This window comes from Stomoxys calcitrans, chromosome 4 (assembly GCF_963082655.1).
Source record: "Stomoxys calcitrans chromosome 4, idStoCalc2.1, whole genome shotgun sequence".
Lineage (NCBI taxonomy): Eukaryota > Metazoa > Arthropoda > Insecta > Diptera > Muscidae > Stomoxys > Stomoxys calcitrans.
In genome coordinates, this window is record NC_081555.1 from 174,447,971 (window position 1) to 174,468,652 (window position 20,682).

General features: G+C 37.9%; 1 protein-coding gene across 1 annotated transcript in view; it reads right to left on the minus strand.

Moving 5' to 3' along the window:
- LOC106081075 (dynein axonemal heavy chain 6) overlaps positions 1–20,682 on the minus strand; it is a 49,156-nt gene that overhangs the window by 15,674 nt on the left and 12,800 nt on the right. Inside the window, 18 exon segments of the mRNA XM_059367379.1 lie at positions 450–626; positions 686–1,403; positions 1,462–1,668; positions 1,728–2,039; positions 5,416–5,555; positions 5,605–6,209; positions 6,346–7,169; positions 7,240–7,692; positions 7,749–8,363; positions 10,928–11,204; positions 11,266–11,653; positions 11,713–12,012; positions 12,073–12,179; positions 15,433–15,836; positions 15,908–16,082; positions 16,137–16,267; positions 16,353–16,448; positions 16,520–16,624. Coding sequence (XP_059223362.1) covers positions 450–626; positions 686–1,403; positions 1,462–1,668; positions 1,728–2,039; positions 5,416–5,555; positions 5,605–6,209; positions 6,346–7,169; positions 7,240–7,692; positions 7,749–8,363; positions 10,928–11,204; positions 11,266–11,653; positions 11,713–12,012; positions 12,073–12,179; positions 15,433–15,836; positions 15,908–16,082; positions 16,137–16,267; positions 16,353–16,448; positions 16,520–16,624 — 6,034 coding nt within the window.

The following is a 20,682-nucleotide window of genomic DNA, read 5'->3' on the forward strand; positions in this document are numbered from 1 at the left end:
TACGGCTGTGAGTGGTTATTAAGCGTATTACAATTATGTATTTGACTTTTAATGTTTGATAATTTATTGTGTGGGGAATAAGTTCCTATCGGTTAAGAGGGAGAACGATCGAGCATCTCCAGTTGCTAAGCGGCTGACAGTTAGGCGTTTGCCAAGTAAGTATGCTAGCATTTACTAGTAAATGGTATATATCCGACTTTGTAGCCAGTAGAAGGTATGTGGCGGGCGTCTATGCGTTTGGCCATTAAGCCTCTGGACGTTATGTATCTGGCTTTGCTCTTAAGCGTTTGGTGGTAAAACGACTGGCTGTTAAGCGTCTGACGTTTAGGCATTAGGTTATAAGTTAAGTTCTGAAGCCAGCTTGTTAAGTTATTAGAGGTTGAATAACTTGTGATGTCTGACGGTTAAGTGCCAGTAGTCAACTTAAAAGTTCTCGATCTTCACCTTACCTCTTTAATGGCATCATTGCAATGATCTCTAGCCTCCAATATAATCTTCTCGTAATCATCACCTTCAAAAAGATTCGGAACTTCTCCCGAGTTCAAAATATTGTTGATATCTTCCAAGAATTCCTCCTCCACAATTTGAGTATCGATCATAAGGAAAACCACAGGCTTGTTTTCGATCTTAAAAAAGAAGTAATTACCTATGTAAATTTGATTCCCCTTCTTTAGATTATACATACCCCTGCCTGACGATATATAATTTTCAAATCATCATGGAATGCATTGATGTCATAGTTTCTCTTCAATTCAATTTGCATGCATTTGTATTCATTGACATGTGCTGCCAACTTGGTCAAGGACTGTTTACCCATGCCGGCCACACCCACCAAAAGACCATTGCCGCGATCACTTCTCAGTAGGCGAGCCAAACGTACAGTATGTTCCAAAGCATCTTGGAATAGAATCAAATGCATACGCTTGCCCGTCATTGAGTTGTAATCTTCAATATAATCCATAAGGATACTTTCCAACTTAGCATGATCCTTAATCTCCTCGTAAATGCGTTCTGCTTTGGCTCTGCCAAAGACCATAAAATCCCCATATAATATGGGAGGTTCCCCTTCACGGCACACTTCTTTATTGAAATGTCTCAGGCACACCTCACTCATAATAGTCTTAAAAAGCGTCTTATCCTCATCGTTGATTAGACGATCATGGAAAACTCGAGTGGTTTCATGATAGAATAAACGCAGAATCTGCATTTCTGCATTGTAATGCATGTTGCTGGCCTGCAATATGCCCTGTATACATTTGGAAAGATCTCTTAGATTGAATAGATAATGAGATTTATCAGGGGTGGGCAACATTTCTTGAGCTATGCGCATATACACCTCAACACAAGCAAGGACAATGGGCTCCGACAGAGCTCTTATGGCCGCAGAAAAACTGTCCAAGAATCTATGAAGGAAATAAATTCTAGAATTATGAAGAGACATTTTTCTAAGACCTGACTTACCCTGTCAGTATACCATTAAATATTGTGGTCAGCGTCTCATCATTGGGTTTGGGTAAAGCCAATAAGGCGAAATGCCTTACAAATCTGGGAGTCAAAGGATTACGACCACCCCCTGGCGGGGCACATGCACAACCAAGTACCACATCTATAATTTCTTTCCACACAAGCTTCTCACGATCATAAAATCCCTTGAAGTCTAGAAATTGTCTGAAAGTAAACAAAAAACATTGCAAACCTCTCTTCACCTTAGACAATTATTATCTTACCTCAATAGCTCTATGGCCGGTTGACTGCCGTAGGTATCCAGTTTGGGCATATTAACATCATCTATGAATACAATGACTGATTTGCCAATGGGAGCACCCAATTGCGTGCGTTTACGTTTCTCCAAAGGTCCCTCAATCATTTCTTGGGTTCGTATGCTACTGGTCTGGGCCGAGAAATTGATCTGTACGGGCACTATGTTACCCAATGACAACTTTTTTAGAGTTGAAACAGCGAGTACGGTTTTACCAACTCCTGTTTCACCCGTAAACATAACGGGATATTTTCGTTGAAATAATAAATTGGAAATATATCTGAAAGATATAGAAATGGATCAGATGATAGGGGAGGGAAGTAACTTAAATGGTGAAAATTTGGTTACAAATATGTGCTCGCATCCGCGATAAATTCGCATCTGAGATAATTACTGTGTTTTATTTTTATTTTTTCAACTTCAATTGGCTATGACAGAACATTGGTCCCAATAGCCAAACGTAGAATAGCATTTAAAGCGCCTTCTGCGCTCCTTTTATAGTCTCTGACACCATGTTTTGAGGTGTCTTTCACCACTTGATCTTTCCATCAGACTTTTGGTCGTCCCGGTTTGCGTGTACCACCGTGGTGCCCTTCAAAAGATTTCTTCGCTGGAGCTTCTTCATTCATTCAGACAACATGTCCTAGCCAATGCAACCGTTGTAAACGTTTAACTATGCTAAAGTCGTCATACAGTTAGTGGTTCATACTACGCCGATACTCTCCATCAGTGCAAGAACGTAGAATCTTTCTCTCAAACACTCCAAGCACTGCCTCGTCTGCTTTCACAAGTACCCATGTCTCGGAACCATAGTGTAATCTCGCCTACTCAATCTAAACTGGAGTCATTCGTTTCGGTTACGGTGGTGCCTAGGTAGATAAAGTTGCTGACTATCTGAAAGTTGGGGTTCCCAACTTTCTCCATTTTCCTTATCTGCTCGCTTGTATAAGGCGTTTTTGGAGTTGATACTTTTTATTATTTCCATTTACTGCCAGACTCATTTTCACTGATTCTCTTTCGATTTTGTCAAGGTAGCAGTTACAACTTCCGGTGACCGACCTATGATATCGATGTCGGAGTGAGTAGTGTGCCATATCTATTCATTTCGTATAATCTTCTCCAGCAGGATATTTAAGAGCACACGATAAGCTGTCTCCTAGTCTGAAATCTCGTTTGGTATTGAATATTGGGTTGCCCAAAAAGTAATTGCGGATTTTTCATATAGTCGGCGTTGACAAATTTTTTCACAGCTTATGACTCTGTAATTGCATTCTTTCTTCTGTCAGTTATCAGCTGCTACTTTTAGCTTGCTTTAGAAAAAAAGTGTAAAAAAAGTATATTTGATTAAAGTTCATTCTAAGTATTATTAAAAATGCATTTACTTTCTTTTAAAAAATCCGCAATTACTTTTTGGGCAACCCAATAGTTCGAAATGAGTCTCTCTTATTCTTGCTGAGGAACGTGTATCAACAAGTGTCATACTGCAGAGTCTTATTAATTTTGCTGCGATATCAAACTCAGACATGGCTTGAAAGGTTATCGAAAGCGGCTTTGTAGTCAACAAAGATTAATTTTCCTTCTCTGGTCTTTTTCAGGGCCCAATTATCTTATTGACTTTAGGTTTAAATCATTCACTCAGTATGCTCGAGAGTATCTTATATAAGATGGAGAGGAGACTTATTCCTCTGTAGTTGTCACTTTCCACCTTGCCTTCTTTCTTGTGTACAGGTTATAGTATGCTTAGGTTTCAATCATCGAGTATGCGTTCTTATAGCCAGATCGTGCAGACAAGCTGATGCATACGCCTTATCAGCGTGTGGTCAGGTCGTAAATAGTTCAGCGGGCAACCCGTCGGTTTCTGCTGCCTTATTGGTCTTCAGTCGGATCACAGCTACTTGGACCTCATTCTGACTAGGAGGTAAACATTCTATACCATCATCAAGGATTGGTTCTGCGGTATCCTCTTCGCCGCCATCGTCGAACACTTGCAGCTGGATAAAATGTTCTTTCCATATCCTCAGCACACTATCTACTAGATTTCCTTCTTTGTATCTGCAGGAGGATGTGCCTGCACCAAAGCCATCGGTTTGATGTTTAATTCTTTGGTAGAATTTCTGGACTTCATTCTGACTTCTGTATATCTCAATTCGCTTAAACACTCACGTTTTTCCATTTCCTTCTTTTTCTGCAGAATAGAGTTATCCTCTCTACTTTTCTCCCGATAACTCTCCCGGCGCTGATTACAGGGTTGCTCTATATGCCGCATTCTTGGCTTCAGTAGCATCTCGATACTCTTGGTCGTACCTTGGAGGAGGATTCCGGTACTCAAGTACGGATTTTGCGGCATTTTCCATTGAGTGGGCACGGGATTGTCACCGCTCCGTTATATCATCGGGACAAGGAGTGCTTTAATCAAGCAGTTGGGTCGCTCGTGTGGAGTATGGCGTTCGTTGTATTTTGTATTTGCAGCTTTTCAATGTCCAGCTTCCTTGCAGTGCCAGATTGTACTTTTCTAGCCATACTTAAACGGGCCCGAACCCTATTACATTTAACACGCTGGATGAATGCCTTCCATCTATCACAACGTGATGTATTTGGTTTCTCGAGTTTTGATCGGGTGACAGCCATGTGGCTTTATGATTTTATTTAGTTTGAGATCTGGTGCTGTTTACTACCATGTTGTTTGCCGCGGCGATATCTATGTATTAGCCTAAACCGAGTATCTCGTTATCTCGTGGAGGCTACTTTTTTGTGACTGTTGGACCAAATATGTCTTTCTTTCCTATCTTCGCATTAAAAACTCCCAGAACAATTTTAATATCATGAGCGGGGGAACGGCCGTATTCTCTTTATTGGCGCTTGTATCCTTGGTCTGCTCGTCCATGTCTTTGTCGGACCAAATAAGGCTAATGTTGAAAAATTTGGTTTTTATGCAGATTGTGGCAAGCCTCTCATCCATCGGAGTAAAGCTGGAGACAAGGTGTTTCAGTCTCCGACTAACCACAAATCCAGAGCCAAATTCATACCTCGTGTCAAGGCGGTTATTAATTGCCGTGCTCTATTTTAGTCCTTTCCTATGCCAGTGCAGATGTACTGGATAGAATTGCAGTGTAAAGTAGTACACGAAAGATGTAATAAAATGCGACAACGGATAATTGCCGTGATTTATTTTAGTATTTTTGGATAAAATTTCAGTACATCGTTGTCCTGTATAGTTATCGATAACATGCGGTAATAAATAATAATCGACGATTAATCACGATTTGTACTACAATATATAGCACAAAATTAAAACACAGTTAATAATAACCTAAGAGTGATTTGCCTTGTATAATATTTGAATAAAACACAGCAAATATCTATTATCGCATGTTATCGATAACTATCCAGCAGAACTTGTCAGCAAATTCTATCCAGAACATCGAACTGCTATGTATTATTATAGTAGTATAAAGTGCAAATCAGGTTTAATTGGTTTTTAACATCAGTTATCGTATGAGCTCGATAACTATCCAGTACAACTTTGTACTGGAATTCTATCCGGAACATTCGACTTATACTGGATAGAACTAAAGAAGAAACACACCAAATACATCTCATGAGATATCGGTTTTAATGGGAATTATATTCTTATAAAGCTGTTATCGAAAACTCACCCATATTTTGTTGTATCAACAGTTGGCACTTGCATATCGAAATACTTGTCCTCTGGATTAAACACAAACTTATCAATGATGCTGGACCATAATTCCCAATTGCGAGTGGACATGTTAATGTGATAATCCCACAAAGAACCCTCAGAAGGAAATCTAATCAATAGAAAAAAAAGATGATGAGGGAAACACTGGTATTTGAGTCACTTACTCTGTAGACTCCATTGTCTGCTTAATCAGCTGTTCATAGACCAACTTATCATCATCTCTAAAATTTGTAGAGAGTGACCATAGAACACACCACATAAACATTTTTGTCAATAGGGATTTATAGTCTACTTCTTCTATATCTTGCCAGCCTATCATTTCAATCAATGACGATAGCAACTCCAGGCATAATAGGACTTTGGAACTTGTAACCTGGTTGATGACATATGAACCATGCTTCTTGGCCAAATCCAAAAGAGTTTGAAATTTTGTTTTGAACAAGTCATAAAGATACTCTAATTGTTGGGGTTGTATTTTTTGTTCAATGTCACCGGTTTTCCATGTGTCCAATAACGGTAACCATCCCATGTCATCGGGATCGACATAGACCATGCCACAACGGGATACAGTGGCTGGGGAGGCCTGAACCAAATCCTGAACTTCGAATACCATGTGGACCCAGGAGGTAAGTTTAATACGTTCAGAGTTGGCCAAACATAGCATTTTATTGTCATCCAATACGGTGTTGAGATTTTCAATCCAAACGGCATCGACGGGGCCATCATTGACAATCCATTGATGGATTTCCTCTGGAGAGGGAAAAGGAGTTATGGAGTGATTGAAAGCATAAGATAGTTTGATATGCTTTCTTTTCGCTTTTTTTATCTTTATTTAAGGTTATGTTATGGTATTTTGTTTGCTTTTATCCCTTTTGACAAAACTTACCCTCCACATTAACTGCTGTCCTTACAGCCAACCCCAGTAGGCCATCCTGCCATTCCAAGGTTTTAGGATCCACATAGCCATACAATTCATTCATCGAAACCGCTTTGGGGTTCATGCATTGTATAGTGACAGGTCTGAAATTTGGCCCTGGAACATTCGATTTAAACAAATGACCCAAAGCAAATTCCAAGGCATGCAACACCGTGGATTTTCCGCCTCCGGTAGGGCCTACCAACATAACACCCCAACGTACACACATAGTCTCATACAGCTGTATACATTTCTTTAAAACAGCAGGTACGGGTTGAAGATTTTTTTCCTTAAGGCCCACTACTAAACTTTCCTCCAGTTGGGGATGCGAAGAATCTGGCAACTCTACACCAGGAAATAAATCACCAAGGATACCCAAGAATAAAATGGCATCATCTGACAAAAATTTAGGTATATTAGAATCTCTGAGAGCAGCTATCAAAGTTATGTCTTCTCTTTGATCGGGAGCTGCTCGTTTCAGAGATCCTGCCATTACCAATACAGACTTGACAGCTCGCATGCCAAAGTCATAGTGATTTTGTTGACTCAGTTGCTCCGAGCACAATTTGTACATTTGTACCATTTTATGGGCCAAACTTTTAGGATCTTCAAAGCCTTCTGAATAGAGTATAACCTCAGCAATAAGGGCATAATCGGGAACCATCATGGATATGGGTCGGAATAAAGCTTTCAAGTTATCTGGAAGTTCCGTGCGACCAGCATAGCCAGGATTCATGGTTATGAAGACAGCACAGGATTTGTTCAATTTAATTTCACGGCCCTCAAAGATAAATCTAGGGAAGAGAGAAAACAAAAATCGCTTTGACAAATTATTAAAGAAAATGGGTTTATGGGTTTTTCAACCTTTTGGCATTTATGACCTTGGCATTGCGTATGGTAATCAATTGCTGGGCAATAACCGACAGCACCTCAATGTCAATGCGATTGAATTCATCAAAACAACACCAAGCTCCACATTGGGCCAGGCCTGAGAAAAATCTTCCCATCATTTTATAATCCAAACCATCAGAACAATTGAAGACCACACACTGCTTGGCCACCGATTTGGCCAAATCCTTGGTGGTCTCTGTTTTTCCAGTACCCGCAGGACCTGCGGGAGCTCCTCCCAAATCCATTTGTATGGCGCCCATGAGACACAAGTAACAGCGATCTGTCAGAGGAGTCAAGACCAAGACTCCTCCAGCTCCCAAATATTCATAATAATACGGCACATTGGCCGAGGCCATGCGTGAGTAAACGGTTTCATCCTCCAAGGACCAATAGAAGCGCAGCATTTTTTGCCAATCAAAATCGGTGCTAGAAAGAAAACAAAATCAGAATTATGTTTCCCAATATGATGTATTCCTACTTACGATTTCACAACCTCCTTTTCAATCAACATTGACACGGAATCCTTTGCATGTACATCTATGGTGATCAATGCGGTCAATATCTTTCTCACCAAACTGGGTATGTTTTGGCGCGTCAAAGCCGCCAATGCAGATAAATTCCTCAGACATTTTCTCTCAAACAATTTCATTTCCCGAAGAATTTTGCTGTCTTGCCATGAGGGATTGTCCAATATGTAATGGATGTCTGCTGCCCACTGTTGCTGGGATATGGTCAATGATACTTGATTGGGATGATCCTGAAACCAGGCAGTTCTTTCTTTGTGCGGATAACAGCGATAACCAAAACGCATAGCCCGTTTGACAGCAGCAAACATGCCCTCCTCCACTTTACTCAGCCATTCCTCAACTGCTCCACGTGCTCGTAGACCTTTTTGAAACAAAAGTTTTTCACCCTCGGGTGATATAAAGGCCAAAATATCATTGGTGGCTATCATTTTGCCCGAGCCATCATCCTGCTGTCCAAATTCTAAGCGATAGATGGCATCAAAACATTTACGCAAATGAGGCTGCACCGTTTGAGGGATACGAGTTTGAGCAAGAATTTCCAAAAGTTCATCGTTGGATAGGAAATAGAATCTAAAAAAGAGGGGAAAAAGCAGTTGGAATCGGGGTTTCACAAAAAATTCTAATTTCACCAGACCGTCTCCCAGAAGAGAACCGTGGCCCTTCCCCGAAGTCGTTCGAAGAGTTGAGACATCTCTCCTATAGAAAAAGTGAACCATGGTTCCTTGAAAGGGCAGACCTAACGGAAGTCCACCCTAACATCTCACAAATGGAAGATTTATATGCTCTGCAGCAGGATTTTCAACGCAGAGTTGATGTTATGGTAAAAAAGTGGGGACAAGGAAGACGCCTCAAGATAACTTAAGGCACGAGATTCATTGCATATGCGGAAGATTTATCTCCGCAACTAGTGAGATCATGGCAAGATCACTGAAATTATTGAGTTGGTGGACGAGTAATCGCTCTCTCTCTCTCTCGCGGGAAAATCCTGCCCTTTCGGGAGAAATTCCACCTTTTTAGAGTAAAACTTCTTTCAGTCGATGAAAATTTCTCTCATTCGTGGGATATTTCTGCTTTTTCGAGGAAGATATAGATCCTTAGGGGGCGATTACTCCTATTTTGAGGTTTATTGCTCCTCTTTTCAGGACGATTTTCCTCTTTTGAGAGAGTTTTGATCCGAGAAAAATTCCTCCTTTTTGGGGAAGATTCCTCCTCTTTGGAGGACGAATTCCCATTATTCGAGGATGATTCCTTTTATTTCCGGTAAGGTTCCTCCTCTTTCGAGATAGATTTCTTTCGAGGAAGGTTCCCCGTTCTCTGAAGATTCTTCTTTCCCGGAAGATTACTCGTTTTTCCACCTGTGTTGAGGTAGATTCCTTCGTGTTTCGCGATTCCTTATATTTCGAGTAAGATTCCTTTTTTCGTGGAAGATTCTTAATTTTTCGAGTACGATTCCTCTATTTTCAGGAAAGTTCCTCTAATTTGAGGGAGTTTCCCACTCATGCGAGGTAAATTCCTCCTCTTTTAAGGGAAGTATCTGATCGTTCGTCGGCGATTTCCCATCAACAGAAGGCGATTCCTTCTATTTTTAAGAAGATTCTCTTAATTCTCGGAACATTTCCGCTCTTTCGAGGAAAATTTCAGTTCTATTGGGATATGTTCCTTCCCGTTTCGAAGAAGATTCCTCATTTTTCGAGTGCAATTTCTCTTATTTCGTTCACTTTCCAGAATGATTCCTTTTCTTACGTGAAATATTTCTCCTCTTTTGAAGAAGATTTCTCCTATTTAGAGAAAGATTCCTACTCGTTTGGGGTATATTCCTTCCATTTTCGAGGGAGATTCCTCACTTCTCGATAGCGATTTCTCTTATTTCGAGGGTGATTCCTTTTCTCCAGGAGGATTCCTCCCCATACAAAGAATATGCCTCATAATTCGAGGGCGATTCCTTCCCGTTCGAAGAAGATTCTTCGTACTTGGAAGATTTCTTCTCTTTCTCGAAAAATTCTTCCTTTTTCTCGAAATATTTCTTCTCTTTCGAGGTACATTTCTACCCGTTTCGAGGAACATTCCTTATATTTCAAGGAAGACTCCTCAGTTTTCGGAGCGATTCCTCCTCTTTAGAGGAAAATTCCTCTCATTTAAGTAAGATTCCAACTCAATCGAGGAAGATTCTTCCTGTTTAGAAGAAAATAACTCATCTTTCGAGCACGGTTCCTCGTCTTTCGAGGATGATTCTTTCCATTTTTAAGAAAATTATCTTCTTTCTCGGAAGTTTCTCTCTCTTTTGAGGAAATTGAATCTTATTTGAGATAGATTAAGAGATAGATTCCTTATATTTCGAATAATATTGCTCACATTTCGAGGAAGATTTTTCATTTTTTGAAAGCGGTTCTCCTATTTCGAAAACGAATCCTTCTCTTTCCAAAAGAATTCATCTGCTTACGAGGAATATTCATCCTAGGAGGAAGATTTCTAGTGAGATTCCTTCATTGCCGAGGAAGATTCCACCTAATTGGAGGAAGATTCTTACACTCCTCCTTTAAGGAAGATTCCTTCTCTTTCGAGAAAGATTCCTCCTACTTCGAGGAAGATTCCTTCTACTTCGATGAAGATTCCTTCCCTTTTGGTGTAGATCCCTTCTTGTTTTGATGGTGATTTCTCCTATTACGAGTGTGATTTCTCTTTTTCGGGGAAAATTCCTCCTCTTACGAGGCATATTCCTCCTCTTTCGAAAAAGATTTTTCCTATATCGAGGAAGATTTCTCGAATGTCGAAGAAGATTCCTTCTCTTTCGAAGAAGATTCCTTTTCTTTCGAAGAAGATTCCTTCTTTTTCCAGAAAGGAAAATTTCACCACTTTCAATTTTGATTCTTTCCTGTTTTGAGGAAGATTCCTCGCTCTCGAAAAATTCCTTCTCTTTCGAGGAAGATTCCTGGTTTATATCAAATAGCGCAGTGGAATGTATAGAATTCCTAAACGGACTCCAAATTCATGGCACAATCATGACTTAGTTATCATTTCGAGAGTTTGACATATGCAATCTATTAGATTCACCATCGTCGAATTTTACTTCCACTTGTTTTATTTTCCCTTTTGATCATAGAACCCAGGCACCCGATAGCTGTTTAAAATTGTACCTTGGAAACACCACTCTCTTAACTTCCAAATAGGCTTCTAGTCCTCGTGTTACCAAATCCAGTATTCGAGTATTCTCCATCAAAACATCATAGTTATCCTTCGATGACATGGCGGGCAAAGCAAAATACATTTTCTTGGCATTTCGTACTAATTCCTTGAAGCTATTGTCGACAACGAAAAACATATTGGCCTCTTGGGGCAACTGACGTTGAATATCTGGTGAAGCAAATATGGCCTCTAAATAAATCCAAGAAGTTTGGCATTCCATCCAGACCTCTAAAACAATAGAAAACCAGATATTGAATAATGGGTCCAAGTTAGTTGTTAGTAATTCCACCTAAAGTTTTGCCGCATTGTTCCAAATCTTCAATCCATTGATCTACTCTTTCCTTAATGGGTGCCACATACTTTGAGGCTGCTATGGTATTGATGTTGACATTGGAATCATCCAGTATGGTTTGAAGTTCCTCGGTGCCGGCCAATATGAAGACATCATCTTGATCTCTATGTGACACTATGGACAGCTCCTGTTCCTTCCAAATATTTTCCAAATTCTTTAACATGTTCTCCAGTTGTGCTTCGCCAGTAGCTTGGGATGAGATTTGCATCAATACATTGGCATTTTCTTCATCAAAGGCTTTTGCCTGTTCATAGGAGGAAATTAGAATATTCTCCTCTTGGTAAAACTTTTGCCCCAATAGGCGCTCAATTACAACCCAATGGCGCTAAAGAAAAAAAAAAAAACATTTTAACTATTTTGAATGCTTATAAGTTTTAAACTTACCGCCCGCAAGTTAACGTTACTCAAATAACCAATAACCGGCAGCTTAAGTTTGAAATCTTCCGCTTCCTTTTTTAATTCGGGCACCATGTTATTGGCAGGTAAATATTTTTCAAATTGCATGCAATTTTTAATGGTCTTATTTGTTAAATCCACTAATTCTTCGACCACTAAATTATTGAAGTCGACACGAACCCAGCGATAATGATTCTCCTCCCATTCTTCCATGGTAGTGTGGAGACTTTGACGCAGCTTGATTTCAGTAAAGGCAGTATCCATTTCTGTGAACATGGTAATATCGATCTAGAAAATAATTACGAACGTTTTTTAATCTTTGAAAGTAGTTTTTTTGCAAGTATTCACCTTAAATTCTTTTTGGTAACCGGTATATTCCTTGGCTCTCTCGTGCAATCGTTCCAGATGTTCCAACAGTCCTTTCAGTCTGGACTTCATAAGCGAAAGATCAGCTTCTTTCTAATGAAATTCAAGATAAATTAAAGATATTTTTGGGTTTCAAGCGAAAAAATTTCCGAAAAATTAGATTCAAAATTTCAGAGATTTTTCTGAGATTTTTACACCCTCCACCATAGGATGGGGGTATACTAATTTCGTCATTCTGTTTGTAACTACTCGAAATATTCATCTGAGACCCCATAAAGTACATATATTCTTGATCATCTTGATATTTTATGTCGATCTAGCCATGTCCTTCCGTCTGTCCGTCTGTCTGTCGAAAGCACGCTAACTTTCGAAGGAGTAAAGCTAGCCGCTTGAAATTTTGCACAAATACTTCTTATTAGTGCAGGTCGGTTGGGATTCTAAATCGGTCATATCGGTCCATGTTTTGATATAGCTGCCATATAAACCGATCTTGGTTCTTGACTTCGTGAGCCTCTAGGGGGCGCAATTCCTGTTCGATTTGACTGAAATTTTGCACGTGGTGTTTTGGTATCACCTTCAACAAATGCGCTAAGTATGGTTTAAATCGGTCTATAGCCTGATATAGCTGTCATATAAACCGATCATGGGTCTTGACTTCTTAAGCCTCTAGAGTGCGCAATTCAATTATCCGATTGTAATGAATTTTTGCACGAAGTATTTTGTTATGATATCTAACTACTGCACCAAGTATGGTTCAAATCGGTTCATAACCTGATATAGCTGTCATATAAACAAATCTGGGGACTTGACTTCGTTAGCTTCTAGAGGGCGCAATTCCTATCCGATTTGGCTAAAATTTTGTATGACGTATTTTATTTTTATTTTCAACAACTGTGTCAAATAAGGTTCAAATCGGTTCATAGCCTGACATAGCTGTCATATAAACCGATCTGGGATCTTGACTTCTTGAGCCTCTTGAGGTCGCGATTATTATCCGATTTGCCTGAAATTTTGTACGACGGATCCTCTCATGACCATCAACATAAGTGTTTATTACGGTCTGAATCGGTCTATAGCCTGATACAGCTCCCATATAAATCGATCTCTCTCAAACCGGACCATATCTTGATATCACTCTAATAGCAGAGCCAATCTTTTGCTACATCCTTTTTTACCTAAGAAGAGATGCCGGGAAAAAAACTCGACAAATGCGATCCATGGTGGAGGGTATATAAGATTCGGCCCGGCCGAACTTAGCATGCTTTTACTTGTTATATATAAGATTACACTATATGGAAAGATCGGTCTATATGGCAGCTATATCCAAATATTGTCCGATCTGGTGTTTTGTAAAAATAAACACAAAATAAGAAAACTTAAATATCTTCTAAGTATTTAATCAATAAAAATCATTGTTTTTATAATAAAAAAAAAACGTTCTGTATTCTCCTGCACATGTTCATTCGTTGCTATCTGAACAGCAACGCCTCTAGAGGGCGAAATTTGTATATGATGTGTCTGTAATTTTGCAAGTGGCGTACAACAATTGTGCTGGATAAAAACCAAATCGATAACCAATAAACCGACCTCGGGTCTTGATTACTTTAGCCTCTAGAAGGCGTTATTATTATCCGATGAGACGTTTTATTTTGACTTCTTACAACTGAGGCAAGTATGGTTCAAATCGGTCCGTAAACTGATAGATGTGCCATATAAACCAAACTCGGGTCTTGACTTCTTAATCCTCTAGAGAACTCTTTATTTATCCGATTTTGCAAGTGCCATTTGTTATGACTTCCAACAACTGTGCTGGATATCGATTCATAACCTGATATGGCTGCCATGTAAACTGATCTCTGGTCTTGACTTCTTGAGCTCCTAGATGGCATACCTCTTGTCCGCTTTGGCTGAAATTTTGCATGGGGATTTTTGTTTTGACTACTAACAACTGTGATAAGTATGATTAAAACCGGCCCATAACCTGATAGAGCTGCCATATAAACCGTATAAGTATAAGCATATTTACTTATAGGTGTTATGGGTTCATAAATTATAAATTTTTCAACGTATTATGACGAAAGGTGGTTAATATCTATATATCCAAGGTGATGGGTATCCAAAGTTCGATCAGGCCGAACTTAATGCCTTTTTATACCCTACCCTACACCACAACTGTGGTACAGGGTATTATAACTTAGTGAATTAGTTTAGAACACCCAAAAGGAAGAGAGATAGACCCATTGATTGATAAGTATATCGATCGACTCAGAATCACATTCTGATTCGATTTAGCTATGTCCGTTTGTCTGTCTGTCCGTCTGTCTGTCTGTCCATGTTGATTTGTGAACAAACTTCAGGTCGCAATTTTCATCCGATTGTCTTCAAATTTGGTATCGGCATTTTTTTCGGCCTAGAGACGATGCTTGTTGAAATTGGAAAAGATCGGTTCAGTTTTGGATATAGCTCCCATATATATGTTCGTCCGATTTGCAGTAATACTGCAATAAAAGGGTCATTTGTAACCGATTCTCTTGAAATTTGTTAGGAAGGATTTTCTCTTGACTCTCAACATTACTGTTGAATTTAATAGAAATCGGTCCAGATTTAGATAAAGCTTTCATATATATGTCGCCCGATTTTTACTTCTAGACGCCACTGCAAGCGCATTTATTCACCAATCTTCCCAAATTTTTGTATAATGATTTTCTCGACGACTTTCACAATATCCATATGGTTTGGTCGAAATCGGTTCAGATTTAGATATAGCTCCCATATATTTGTTCGTCCGATTTTAGGAAATATTGCAATAAAGTGCTCATTTGTTAACCGATTCTCTCGAAATATAGCAGAAAGGATTTTCTTATGACTCTCGACATTATTGGTGAATTTCATAGAAATTGGCCCAGATTTAGATATAGCTGTCATATATGTATATCGTCCGGTTTTGACTTCAAGAGCCACTGCAAGCGCATTTTTTTACCAATCTTGCCAAAATTTTGCACAACGCTTTTCTCGACGAGTACCACATTATCAAATTTTGGGTAATTTGCAATAATGTTGTCACTTGTGAACCGTAGTTATTACAGTTTAAATATATATTTGCTCGAAATGTGATACGAATTGTTTAATAACCCATCTGAAAACATCCGGCGAGGTCCATTAAAATTGGTTCAGAATTAGACATAGCTCCCACTTTGTACCCATAGTGTAGGTGTGGGGTATCATAAAGCCGGCAAAGTCGGGCACTTTTGCCTTTCTCTACTGGTTACCTGTTAATTTTGATTTCGTAGCTTTAAACTATTTGTTTATATCTAAAAATACTGTCTTTGACATATCATTGACTTACATCGATTAACAAAGGATCCTGCAACTCCACAAAGACTTCATGGGTCTCTTCAAATATCAATTTTATATCCTCGTTCATTTTATTTTCCAATTGCTTAACAAAGTCCACCCTCTTTCCTTGGATTTCTTTAAGTTTATCATTGGTACGATTTACCAGATCTTCACAATTCATATAATCCTCTTTACGCTCATCATCAATGGGTATGGAGAAATCTTTAATGATGATAAAAACATCATGGACATAATCGACTTCAGCGAAAAGTTTCTGCATCTCGGCATCGGCCACATCCAGGAAACGTATATGGGAGACAATCTCCAAAGTGGTCAAGGGATCAGTGGTGATGCGAGATGATAGATCATTGGTGGAATGGGAAATGCGTTCAACTTCATCAGCGGCTAGCCTGATACAAAATTTTTTAACATAGAAGTTGAATAATTATTTTTCTTTTTGCAAATTTTAGAAGTGTCTTACTTGGGTAAATAATTGGCCAAAACATTTTGCAGTTTAACACAAACTGGGGTCACAGTATCCTTAAAACTTGCTTGAGTAAGCTTCAATAAACCCAAATTGGCAATAGAAACAATGCCATCCAAAGCCTTGACATTATTGCAATAACGTTCACAATATTGACGTAGTTGAGACAAATCTGCAAATGACTCATAATAGCATAAGATCCCTATTTTTGTCTCTCAACACTTACCTCTTTCTGATTTCAAAACATTGGGATCGGTTAAGGTATCTATTTCGTAATTATTGCGAATTGTCTCAAATCGTATGGTATATGTTTCAGCTTTTTCATAGGCCACTCGTATATAGGTATAGATAATTTCACTTAAATGACAAGAAGAAGAAGAAAAAAACAGAAAAGAATATCATTGAACAATCTTCGTAAGTTTGTGGTAAGGGCGTTTATCACCGATTATATTGAAATTCAGCATCGGTTTCCAGTAGGAAATTTAAGTCTGGGGCCACTCCGGATAATCGTTTCTCCTGACGCCCCATTATGGAAGGTCTGAAAATGGTTCAGTTTTTATTATTAGATGATAGATACAATGGCATTATGCTTCCATTCTATGAACTTACTCAGTGAACTGTGTATAAGTCTTATCATCAGTGAAATTCTCAATATCAGTTACCGTCTCTAATATCAAAGTTGAAATACGGATGAAAATACTCTTCATCACCTCTCTACAGATAAAGAAAAATTTTAGAAAAAATTATTTATGTCTTAAAACTCATTTAAAAAAAAACAAAGAATTTCGTATTATTTTTTTTTTTTTTTTTTTTTTTTTATCACTATCCATGTTACAAAGTTAAAATATAAGATTTTCAATATAACATATTATGAGATTTTACATATAGTATTGCATCAAGTAAGGCTTATAATATAATAGAAAAATAAATACCTAGTAAAAGAGCCATGTAAGGAAAAAGATAGGCAAAACCTTTGATAATCTACAAAATTTAAAGAAATTTTCAGTCAACCACTTTAATCATCTTTTTGTTATAAAAGATGTAAATATGGTTAACCGTACAAATGTCTTATTAAATGGATATGTGAAGATCTGCATCTATCTTCAAATCTTTGTGAAATTTCATTAAATATTTCAGATAACAACTTAAAATTAAATCTTGAATGTAATGTATTCGTTGGAAATCTTCTTGGTAGATTTAAGATACATTTTAGGTTTTTGTTTTGAATGACTTGAAGTTTTTTGAGATTCGTTTGTGTCATCTGTGTTGACCAAATTGGGCAACCGTAAGTAATGATCGGCCGGATACATATTTTATAAATTAGTGTTTTATTTTTGACATTTAGTTTTGATTTTCTGTTTAACAGCGGAAACAATGCTCGTCCGCATTTTATAGCTTTCCCAGAAATATAAGATATGTGGGCATTAAAGTTGAGTTTTTTGTCGAATAACACGCCTAAATATTTCACCGAATCCTCCAGGGGAATGATCTCATTATTCACCGACAACTGAATACTAGGAATTCTTTTTGGCGATTTGTTATAAGGAAAAATTATTGCTTTTGTTTTGGCGGAGTTGATCTTGATTTTCCATCTGTCAAAATATTTTTGAGAAACAGTTATCGCCTTTTTCATGTTCTTGACTAAAGCATTCGAAACTTTTCCTGAAGTGATTAGGGCAGAGTCATCCGCATAAAACGCTGCCTTTTGATTTCTTGGGATACTAAAGTCCGCAGTAAAGATGGAGTATAAGTGGGGCGAGAGAATTGAGCCCTGGGGGACACCTGCTGGAATTGAACGTTCTGTGGATATTCCTTCACCTACTGTTACAATAAATGATCTTCCCAATAGAAAACTTTGTATCATTTTTTGCAAATAAATAGGATATCCAAACTGGTTCATCTTAAAAATAAGTCCATTATGCCAAATAGAATCAAATGCCTTTTCTATATCAAGAAAAACAACACCCGTTGATTTCCGATTTTCCTTGTTAGTTTTAATATAATTTAAAACTCGTTTAAGTTGGTGAATAGTAGAATGATCTCTTCTAAATCCGAATTGCTCCTTATTAATAATACGATTGTTCTCCGAATACTCTACAATTCTGGAGTGTATAACATTCTCAAATACTTTATCTAGACCACATAAAATGCTGATTGGTCTGTAGCTAGCTGCTTGCTTTGCGTCTTTGCCAGCCTTTAAGACTGGAACAATTTTCGCCTTTTTAAATTGCATTGGGAAGTAACCGTTTAAAATACACCAGTTGAAAATGATGGCCAGTTTATGAAAAAATATTTCAGGCATTTTTTTCAAAAATATTGCTTTTATGCCATCGACTCCAGCGGCTTTGTTATTTTTTAATTGGCTAACTATTAATTTGATTTCATTACTAGTCGTAAGTGCTTCATTTGCAGTGTTTGGAATTCGTTGTAAATTTAACCATTGAATATGTTTTTCAACCTTACCTTCAACAGAGGAATGTGAACTCAAAGTGGTTTTATGTGCATTTTCAAACGAGTCAGCTATAAGGTTTGCTTTATCTGTGTTGCATAAGACATCAGTTCCGTTTGATTTTAAATTTCCAACTGAGCATTTTTTCCCTTTTATGGCCTTCGTTATTGCCCAAAACTTTTTCCTACCAGGTGGCAACCCTTGTAGAAAATTATTCCAGCTGTTATTTCTGTCTTGACAAGTGTGCCAGCTGATCAGTTTCGACAGCTGTTTCAAGACACATGTAAGGTAGATTCTTTCTTGAACATTATTGGATCTTTGTAACTTTCTGGTATATCTTCGTCTTTGCCCGATTAAATATATAGTTAATCGAGACAATCGTTGCTGCCAAGCTTGTTTTTCGACTTTTGGAACCTTTTCTGCGGCGCCTTGGACAATTTTCGTTATTCGGGATAAGGTAATTTCAATATTTGTTAATGAGATATTTAAAGGCTCTATGCTAAGGTTTTGTATTTTATTTTCAGCCCAGTTTTGTATGGCATTCCAGTCAGCAAGTTTTAGTTGTGGTACTAAAATTCGTCTTTCAGAAACTTGGCCGTATATTTGGCATGTGATGGGAACATGATCCGATTGGAGCTCACCTGGATGTGTCTCAAGCGGTGAAATATTAATGCTGGAATTTGTTAATAAAATGTCAACAACTGAAGGGCGCTTCGCCAATGTTCCCTGTGGATATCTGGTGAATTCTGTAGGCGCATAGATGTAAAAATTCGATTGAAGTTGATTATTGAATAAACAGTTTCCGGCAGAATTGTTGTGGAAACAATTCCAGCTTTTATGATGCGCGTTTAAATCTCCAAAAATTAAATAATCTTCTGATATAGACGTCATTTTATCTATGTCATGAGCAAAATTGGCTGTATACAGGGTGGCTGATGAATATTGCTACAATGATGAATATTGCTACATTTTTTTTTCGGTGTATGGAATACATTTTTCTTTTATTCATGTTAAATTAAATTATTAAATTAATTATTAAATTATTATTAATTAAATTAATTAATTAATTAATTAAATTAATTATAAAATTATTATTATTAAATAGAAAAAATGTTATTACATTTTTTTTTGGTAGCGGCTTTCATCAGCCACCCTGTATTTCGGGCTATAAGCTGCAATTAATCTTATTGGTCTATGGTCAATGTTAATTAGTATCGAAATGTTTTCCAATTCGTATGTTGGGATATGAGGCAATATTTGATGTGGTATTTTGTTTTTAATTGCAATTAGTACGCCTCCACCGTGCGTTGGTCTGTCGGCTCTGTATATTTTATAGTTGGTTATTTTGAATTTATGATGCTCTTTTAAAAAAGTCTCATTAATTAAGGCTATGTGGATTTGGTTTTGGTGCAAGAAGTGTTCCAATTCAATAACAGAATTTCTATTCGTTATGCCTTGTGAGTTCCAGTGCATAACATTTAATCGATTTATTATATTAGGATTATATGACATGACGAAGCATATTTCCTAGTACTCTCATTTTATCAAATTTATTTGTGCATTTTTCCAATGCATCTATTGCTTCGAAAAATATTTCCATAATTTTATCGTTTGACAAATCGTCATTAGTTCTATTGTTCGAGTTCGATAATGGAACATTTTTACTGTTGTGGTCATTCTTGGGCCAGGAAGGCACTTGAAATTGCGCAGCTTGACGACTTGTAGATGGAAAGTCGTCATTTGACATGCTAAAGTCTTGAGACGGAATAAATTTGTTATATTTTCGGTTTGCAGTTACCTTTTGTCGAATTTCCATATACTCCTTTCGAGAAGGGCAACGTGGGTCATCCGCACGATGGTTTACATGTTTTAAATTCCTCTTAGCACAATTAAAACATTTGTACACAACAGCATCATCCTTGGGGGCTTTTTGTAATTGACATACTGAATAGTCGTGGGGCCCACCACAACCCAAGCACGCATTATCTCTAAAACAGTTTGAGGAACCATGGCCAAACATGGCACATTTGGAGCATTGTGTGGGGCCCCTGGATCTTTTTTGTGGGTTTCGCCAGTAAACGACGATTCCACAAACGTAGCGTATTTTACGAACTTCTCTCTTCGAAATTTTAGTGCGATCAAACTCAAGCATGTATAATGCATCGTCGACGTTGGAACGAGCGGTTTTAACCTCTGTAACCTTCGTTGGTTGAATGTTGTACTTCGTGTTGAACTCTTCAATTATGAAAGCAGTCTCCAGCTGTGGAAGCCCAAATAAGGCCAGTTTAAAAGCTTTTCTATCCAATACTGGATGAGTATAAAA